Source organism: Hakea prostrata, chromosome 6 (assembly GCF_041222555.1).
Source record: "Hakea prostrata isolate BN-2017 chromosome 6, UWA_Hpros_2, whole genome shotgun sequence".
Classification (NCBI taxonomy): domain Eukaryota; kingdom Viridiplantae; phylum Streptophyta; class Magnoliopsida; order Proteales; family Proteaceae; genus Hakea; species Hakea prostrata.
Window position 1 is genome coordinate 32,425,749 of NC_142605.1, and position 9,563 is coordinate 32,435,311.

General features: G+C 41.1%; 1 protein-coding gene across 1 annotated transcript; it reads left to right on the forward strand.

The window, feature by feature from the left end:
* Window positions 1-999: 999 nt before the first annotated feature.
* LOC149013399 (subtilisin-like protease SBT5.4) lies at window positions 1,000-4,408 on the forward strand. The gene is made up of 7 exons (XM_089159344.1): window positions 1,000-1,083; window positions 1,176-1,285; window positions 1,595-1,692; window positions 1,785-1,949; window positions 2,051-2,159; window positions 2,532-3,739; window positions 3,852-4,408. Exons 1-7 carry the CDS (start codon window positions 1,000-1,002, stop codon window positions 4,406-4,408), a joined length of 2,331 nt encoding a protein of 776 aa, XP_089015470.1.
* The last annotated feature ends 5,155 nt before the right edge of the window (window positions 4,409-9,563 follow it).

Consider the following 9,563-nt stretch of genomic DNA (forward strand, 5'->3'; position numbering starts at 1 on the left):
GGAGACTTTCAGATCTCAATATAAAATTATGGAGTGTGAATTTATTTATGTTTAAAGCAATACTATCAACTTATTTGACTAATTTATCATTTTTGTAGGAGCTTGAATCATTTTATATTTCTATGAATTTTATTTTTAGTTTATTTTTATCATCTTTTTTTATTTTTATGAATTTAGATTTTATATTTTAAGTCCTAGGATAGGACCAATTAAGGCTAGGGACAAGGTCAATCAGGGCCAGGGACAGGGCCAATCAGGGTCAGGGACAGGGACAGGGGCCAATCAAGGCAAGGGGTATAGCCAGGAACATGGTCAATAAGGGCTAAGGACAGGGCCAATTAGGGTCAGGGGCCAATCACGGCTAATTAGGGCCAATTAAGGCCAACCCATCCCTCCAATTAAGGCCAATCAGGGTAGGAATGGGCATGGTTTGGCCCTGTAAAGCTTAGGGCTAAGGACAATAATCCTTGGCCCTGAACTAGGGTCAGGGCGACAATGGACTCAGATTAGAACATAGAGGGGTGGGCTTGGGATTGTAAAAGTCCGGCCCAACCCGGCCTTGTTGCAGCCCTAAGTAGCTATACTTCAATTCCTTCCCCACGTGACCCCATTTGAAATGCAACCACCAACCCAGCTCCACTCGGACTCATATTAGTCCAAACCACTGATGACCCATTAGCTGGTATTATCGATACATGAGTTGTGGAATCTCTGTCCAGAAAATAGTTCAAGCCTTTCTGTTAGGGAGATGATGAGAACGAAGAAGCATTGAACCAGATCAGTTTCTTATTCAAGATGGACAACAGGATTTCTGTCCACTTTGGAGTTTCCATCATAAGGTAGTTGAGTTTTGATGGCTAACAAAACTTTCAAGAGCTATGAGGAAGGGTTTGCCCATTCAAGATGATTAATGTGAAATCCGTTTCTCAAGGTAATGACCATCCTCTATATAAAGTTATGAAGCATAGCAGAGAGCTGCATAGGACAACGAACTAAATAATGGACTGCTCAAGGTTTCCGCTTGTCCTTCTCCTCGTATTGCTTTTCTCCATCTTGCAGAGACCCACGTTTGCTATCAAAAAGGCATGAATGCAATTACTTCTTCTTCTTCTATTTTTCAAGTACTATATTACGTATATGTGATTATGATATGCTTTATTCGCTCGATGTTGCAGTCTTATATAGTATACTTGGGATCACATTCACATGGTTCAGAAATCTCCCAAAATCATCTTGATCTAGCGGAACAGACTCATTATGAGTTTCTGGCAAGTTATGTTGGAGGGTAGGAAATTAACCGAACTTTTAGAACTTGACTGCTAAGACTCTATTTTTTATTCCGGTTCCTCTGACCACGTGGAGAGAAAATTTTACAACTCACACAGTTCAATTATTGACATGCGTCCAACCTCAAAGCAAAAAAATCACTCTAGTAAAAGAAGAAAATTTTGCAATGAGATTGGATACACGTGAACAATTGGAACGTGTAAGTTGGAAAAATTTTCATCTATATGGGTAGAGGATCCAAACTCTCTTTTCTTTTCAAAATTTAAAACTCTAGCTTCTCACTTATACCCCTTCCTCCCATGCACAGTCCCCAGGCTGCAAAAGAATCGATTCTTTACTGTTACACAAGACATATAAATGGCTTTGCTGCGATCCTTGAAGAAGAGAAAGTAGCTGAGATTGCTAGTACGTACTTTCTGTTCATAGATCATATGTTGTTTTTATCATTTACAATTTTAATGGGTGCTCATCGTTTGCTCTTCAATCCACGCATGCAGAGCATCCCAACGTCATTTCAGTCTTCCCAAATAGATTACACCAATTACACACAACTCGATCCTGGGAATTCCTTGGGCTGGAGAAAAATGATGCAGTTCAACCTGGATCGTTGTGGGAGAAGGCTAGGTTTGGTGAAAATACAATCATTGGGAACCTAGACACTGGTAACCTCTTCTTCTTCTTCTCAGTATCTGAAATTTTCTAGATCTTCTTCTTCTAATCTTCTTTCATTCATATATGTTGATTTGTCTATATTGTGGTTAAGGTGTTTGGCCGGAATCAAAGAGTTTTAGTGATGAGGGTTATGGACCCATTCCATCCAGGTGGAAAGGAGGCTGCACAGACACCAGCCCTAACGGAGTTCGTTGCAACAAGTACTAGGATCCCTTTCTCCCTTTCTCCTTTTCTCTTTCCTCTATTTTTCCAACATTTCAATGATGATCATTTTGTTTTACTTCAAATAAAAACTAGGCAATTTTATTTTTAGAGAAAATAAAAATGAAAAAGAAAAGATTCAACTTCAGTATTGTGCATTAACCGTGCTGATTTCGTTCTTGACTGTCCCTCTCATTTTCAATTACCTGCAAGACAGATGGTCGAGATTTAGATCTCCACCATTGGCAACAGGTTAATGCACGGCATTAAGTCGTTGACCAAAAAAATGAAAACTATTTAGTTTCCCTTGAGCCCAAGATGGAATAGAAAATGTTATTGATGCTGCCTCTTGCATGACTTACAATATACAGGAAGTTGATTGGTGCCAAGGTTTTCAAAGGAGGAATTGACTCTGTCGTTGGCCAAAATAAAACATTGACCCAAAAAGACGATGGACTTACACGTGACGATGACGGACATGGCACTCATACCTTATCGACTGCCGGAGGTAACTTTGTTACAAATGCCAGTTTTCTTGGCATTGGAAAAGGCACCTCAAAGGGAGGATCTCCAAAGGCGCGTGTAGCTGCCTACAAGGTATGCTTCAAGGCCGGGTGCGCAGACGCTGACATTATAGCCGCTTTCGATGATGCCATTCACGATGGCGTTGATATTCTCTCATGTTCCATAGGAAGCCCTGCACGTGATTATTTTACAGATGGCATCGCAATTGGTTCATTCCATGCAGCTAGGAATGGTATACTTGTGGTAGCGTCAGCTGGAAACGATGGTCCAACACCTGGTAGCGTCTCTAACACAGCACCATGGTTGTTTACAGTTGGTGCCAGTACCATTGATCGCCAATTCCTGTCATTCGTAAAACTTGGTAACAATGAGCAGTTGAAAGGGCAAAGCCTCTCTCCAACTTCATTGCCTTTCGGCAAGATGTATCCTCTAGTAACAGGACTAGCTGCGACAGCAAAGAAAGCTTTGCCCGAGGATGGCTTCTTTTGCAATCCAGCATCACTAGACCCAATGCTGGTAAAGGGTAAAATAGTGGCGTGCATGAGAGGTGGTGGCAGTGGAAGGATTGAAAAGGGTTCAATTGTACTCAAAGCAGGGGCTGTGGGAATGATAGTGCTCAATGATGAAGCATCAGGGAACGACGTGATTCCCGACGCTCACTTGCTACCTGCATCGCATTTGTCATTTGCAGAAGGTCTTCGGTTGTTAAATTACATAAATTCGACAAAAGCACCTACGGGTTACATCTCAACAGTCAACGTGGAGCTCGGAACCAAGCCAGCACCTGTAATGGCTGCATTCTCATCTCAAGGACCCAATATTTTGACACCCGAGATTCTCAAGCCCGACATCACTGGACCAGGGGTGAGCATCATTGCTTCTTGGAACCAAGGGGCTCCCTCAAGATTCCCAGGCGACACTAGAAGGGTTTCCTTCAACTCTGAGTCCGGGACATCAATGTCTTGCCCTCACCTGGCTGGTGTTTGTGGCCTGCTCAAGACACTTTATCCTAATTGGAGCCCCTATGCCATCAGATCTGCCATCATGACAACCGGTAATTAATTAATCCTCTTTATGCTTCCTAGCTTGCGAGACCCATGATTAATCTTCTTCTATTTTTTATTTTGTGTTGTTGATTTTGTCATTTCTGTGACACGGTCATGCAGCAAGGACAAGAGATAATGCAATGGAGCCGATACTGAACTTGCCAAACATCAAAGCAACCCCATTTAGTTATGGAGCCGGACATGTTCAACCAAACCGTGCCATGGATCCTGGTTTGGTCTATGACCTTAACTCTACGGACCTCTTGAACTTTCTCTGTGCCATTGGCTACAACGAAAACCAAATCAGCATATTCACCGAGACACAGGTGCCATACAAATGCCCCAAGCCTGCCATCAGTCTCCTAGACTTGAATTATCCATCCATGGTAGTTCCAAACCTTAAAGGTTCTGTAACTTTAACGCGGAAGTTGAAGAATGTTGGATCATACCCATCGACATACAAGCCTACTATTCATCCTCCCATGGGAATTTCAGTTTCGGTGGAGCCGTTGGTCTTGACATTTGATTCAATTGGACAAGAGAAGACATTCAAAGTAACCTTCAAGACTAAGAAACCTGGTTATGCTAAAGATTACGTATTCGGGGACCTTAATTGGTCTGATGGTCATCACCGTGTCAAGAGTTCGATTGCAATTAAGGCTGCATCAGCAATATAGAGTTTCAAGTTTGACGCACCCACACACATGACATGACAATGCTTTTGAGTTTCGACCCTCCTCCCAGCCCAAAAGCAGAGATAAATATATTTAGTCCGTCAAGACTAGTTTAAGTTTGTGCTACTTTATTTGATTGAATAAATTCCTTTGTAAGCTGGGTCGTAATTAAGTAGCCCAAAAATTAGTTGGTGTAATATCAAAAAAAACTCCACTGACGTGTCTAAATTTACATGCACTTTTCATTTAAAATTGAGCTTATTTAATGAAAAGTCATAACGACTATACCCATATATGCAGCTTTACCTTTCTTCCAGAGGCAACTACCATGAGTCCATGCCGCCCCCCCCCCAAAAAAAATCATAATAGAGTTTTTGTCTATTATGAATTCTAGCGTCAAACACTACAAGAAAAAGTGTCAATTGCGACAGAACTTCTGCCATGGACACGGAAAACCGTGGTAAGAAACCAACGGATATCATGGAAATCAGAGTCCATAGTTTTAATTCCATTATATGTGTAATATCCAGCCCTATTCTAACCTTGACCCTGACCCGGATCCACTGTTGTATTCAGGTCCGAGGACCCGAAGCGGTGGAAGAAGAGATTTATGGACCATTCTAATTGATGATCATGATTCGGAGACCGAGCCCATGGACATTGACAATGATACCCCTTGCTTAAATGCATTGTCAGTGTTTAAGGAAAGTCTGCGCATCGGAGAAGATTAATATGGTTGATGTACCAAATGACCTCCTGTGCACAATCCGAAGGTATTCCCCGAAACTAGACTTCTTGATTGAATTGTGGAAGAAAAGCTCACTCAATTTGACCTTGTATAGCCTTTCAAATCCCTACTTGAAGTTGTTGTTCTAAACCTAAGTTTTCTGCTGAATACATTTTAGTCGATCATTTTGGTCGATACCATCGACCAAGGACCATCAACCAAAATGTCCCAGTCTGCCAAGTTAATGATTCCATGGAATATTCCTTTTCTATTTAATATGACCTCGAGCCTTGAGCCTTTTGCAATCATTTTTCTCACCTGGGAACGTGGGGAGAGCTTCCCAAAGCAGCTCCTTGGTTAGTGTGAAGGGTATCTCATCAAAGACACTTAGTTTATCATTGATTCTTGCCTTCATCTTCTACACTAAGGTATGACTCTTCATTCCACTCTCTACCCTACCATTTCCTACTCTTTGCTATTGTCATCTTGCTGATGGGACATTTGGAATGGTGCTGCAACCTTGCAACCACCACTCCAAGTGCCTACTCATGCTCAATCCATGATTCCCTTAGCCATTCATTGATGCTAATGCTTATATCTCATACCTAGCATATGTATTCCATGATTTACCTATTAACATCATACCATTTGATATCAAACTGAGCTATAGAGTATATTATGTTCATGTTTAACATTGCCATATGATTCCAATCGAATTTCTATTAGTCCCTCTAGCTATTGCATGCTATTCCTCATCAATGCAATCAATTCCAACTCATGCCATGATGTTTATCACTTGAACTTGATAGCTCAAATTGGGGCTTTTTAATTAGACCATTGGATTGGGTAAATTCCTTGATTTATAGTGTCCTACTACTGTTGTTAAGTATGCCTCCAAGTTTCAGATTGATCCGAACACCGGAAGACTCATTTCGGACCAAAATCCCCAAAATCCACTATTCTGCCCGAGGATTATTTTGGTCGATCATTTTGGTCGATACCATCGACCAAAACCATCGACCAAAGTTGTTGCTGACAGCAACCTTGGTCAGTTTTGACTCAAATGACATCCGATCTTCCCGACTTCTTTTCTAACTTATTATTGATGTTTGTTTAGGGCCTTAACACTTCTATTGGACTATTCTTGGTATTCTCAATTCATCATCAACTCATCCAAGGTAAGGATGGTTATATCCATAAACATATAAGTCATCAAATATTGAACTATGCTTTGTTCAAAGAATGAAATCCCTAAATTTCTTTCAATCATTATGATACTGATACATATGTGTTAGAACAGTAACATTTAAATCTTTATACATTTGTTGTGTTACTCTATCATTTTGATTTGCTTATGTTTATAATGATTCGTTTCAATATCATGATTTGAGTACTATTATGAATATGCATTGGATGCATGAGAAATGATGAGATCTGATGTGTGATTGCTTACGTATGACTTGGGATTGGAGGGTGTCCTACTGACACTTCTGTCCTTAGGCATCGGAGGGAATAGTATGGGATGTTCTCCGATGGTGCCTATCGACACTTTCCCGAGTTATTGGATGACATACATAGGAGTGTCTAGTTGTGTGGCTAGGTTCATCCTTGTCGTGTCAGACCTGAATCGGAAGGGCATTGAGACCGAACAACCCGTGGTAGTGTATGGTTGGATGGGCGCTCTAGGCCGGTAGCCAATCCGGTAGGCGACATAAACCATGCTACGGATACCTGAAAGGGGCCATTTATTGGTAGAGTTGCATATGGATAGACTTGGGCTCACGGGCGCTCAAGACCGGTAACCAATCCGTGAGAGGACGTGAGAGCTTCCCGTTTACTATATGTGGATGACCAATAGGGTTGATGAGTCCGAAATCCGGGATTTCACTAACTCTAGTGTGAAGGATACTGGAAAGGATCGCCGGGGGCGAGGAACGGCGTATCTGAATCTGACTTGACCGACTGAGTAGATGACTTGCATTGGGCTAGGCTTTACTGTGACATGCGCCAGTACTTGACCAAATGGTGATGTGAGAGAGCGGTGACCGATTCCCCTTACCATGGTTTTTGATGACTTTACCGATCTTCCCCGGGCATTCCCAAGATATGGAAATGGGAGAGTGACTGACGACCCAGAGAAGTACGGTGCTATGACTTAAAGCATGTCTACCTTAGAGACCAGCATTCATAGAGTTAGGCTCATATCTGCATCATATGTTCCATATCACATTGCATTATTATATGTTCTGAACATGTATGATTTCTAATTATGGAATAACTTCTTTGCTGAGTTCTTCGAACTCATTCCTTTTGTGCAAATGTTTTAGATTACATTCCAGTGCCGAAGATTACGATGGCACCTTCTATGAGGCGGACTATGATTCCACATACTACCCTCCGGGTAGTGGCGTCGGTGAGGATTCGTATATTGGAGCCGAGGAGGATTATTATTCGCACCCGGGGTTAGCCCCACAGTTGTGCGGGAGCGGCAGCGCTGGGTTTACTTCATCCGTACTGTTGAGGAGACTACCATTAGTATAGAAGAAACCCTAGCATAGTGCCCCATCCCCCTGGTGTATTTGTGGAACCTTGGATTTTGTAATTAACTTATCTTTGAATTATTCCGGTGATACTTGGATATGTAGCTAACTTGATTTAATACTTTTCCGCTGCTCTGAGAGGGTGACTACCATACCTTCTCACCCTTTATGATTTTGATCATACCTTATTTATTATCTATATTCCGCACTCTGATTTAGTTAATCTTGTCTTATTCATGATACTTGATATTAACTGTTTTTACCATTGATTATTACTGTTCATGATTGTGTTACCGTGTATGTGGGAGGCATGGACCTCAGATCATTGATCCTTGGACTGTGGATCACATCCCGGGTATTCCAAATGGGGTACCGGCTGGGTGCTGTGACAATATGCCACAGGGAAAAAAACCGTCACAAATAAGCCTCTGAATACCACAATTGCTAGCTTCTAAAGTACGTAATAGAGCATATACGACATAACCAAAATTCCATGGCAAATAGTGTACTTGATCCTATGTATCCGAATTCCATGATATTAAGTATACTATATACTACGGAATTTCAGATTGCATTGCAAATAGTCTAAATATATACTATGGTTGGCTATATTTGTGGGAAATTGAATTATGTTGCAAATAGTCCTCTCAAACCCAACTCAACTGCTGAGTATATACCATGGTTGTCTATTTCTGTGGCAAATAGTCTACTTAACCCCATAGTCCCTGACTTCTGTCATATTAAGTCCCCCACTTTGTTATCTTCTTAAACCCTTCCACAACCTAGCCTGCTTGTTTCTGTTGTTCCATTGGCCTAAAATGAAGGTGTTGTCATTGTTGGCAACTTAAGTGGGTTTTGATATGGTACAGCAACACACAAAAAGGTTCCGAGAGAAAGAATCCAATTCAAATAAAGAAAACTCAAGAATCCCGTTTTTGAGGGTCTCTGTCCAGTTTTGATCAACCTCTTCATCGAATGGTCATCCAATGTCCGATTGAGCCGATTTTTGGAGGAGAGCTTCACGACTTCTTGATATTCAAATCCAACGGTGTGATTGTTCATTGGAGATCTCTAAGTTAGTCCGATTTGTACGTCAAAACACTCCTTGTTTAAGTCAGATAGGAACTCTGAGTTTGATTCAAACTCTGAGTCCAGTTTTGATCAACCTCTTCATCGGATGGTCATCCAGTGTCCGATTGAACCGATTTTTGGAGGAGAGCTTCACGACTTCTTGATCTTCAAATCCAACGGTGGGATTGTTCATTGGAGATCTAGAAGTTAGTCCGATTTGTACGTTAAAACACTCCTTGTTTAAGTCAGATAGGAACTCTGAGTTTGATTCAAACTCTAAGTTAAATTAATCTATAAAAGGAGAGCAAACTCCAGAAAAAGAGAGAACGTTTTGAGGAGCTTGGGAAAAGCGCGGAGGTTGAACCAGAAGATGTTGGTTGGCTATGGAGATCTGAAGCTTGGGAATAAGAAGTCTTTTGTTTTGCTAAACAAGAAAGAAAGTGAAAGAGAAGAAAAAAGAAGCAGCAGAAGAAAATAAGGGAACATGGTTGTATGGATTTTTTAAAGAAAGAAAACTGAAAAAGATTGAAAAGAGAAAAAAAAGGAGTTGGAGAAAAAGAGAAACAAGTATTGTTACCATGCATCTTACACAAGTTGAGGTAACCCGTATTCACAAGTGATTGTCTATTATTTTCTAGGTTATGTTTAATGATGAAGAACCTATATCATATGTAATTTGGGGAACTTGAATTATTGGTTTACATTGTGACCTAGCAAGTTGGAGCTTGTCTAGGGGGTTGGGGTTGGTGCCCTTTTCTGAATTGCATTTTAGACTATAGCAGGGATTGGTGTTCCTGGACTGTTGTAGCAGTCAAAATAA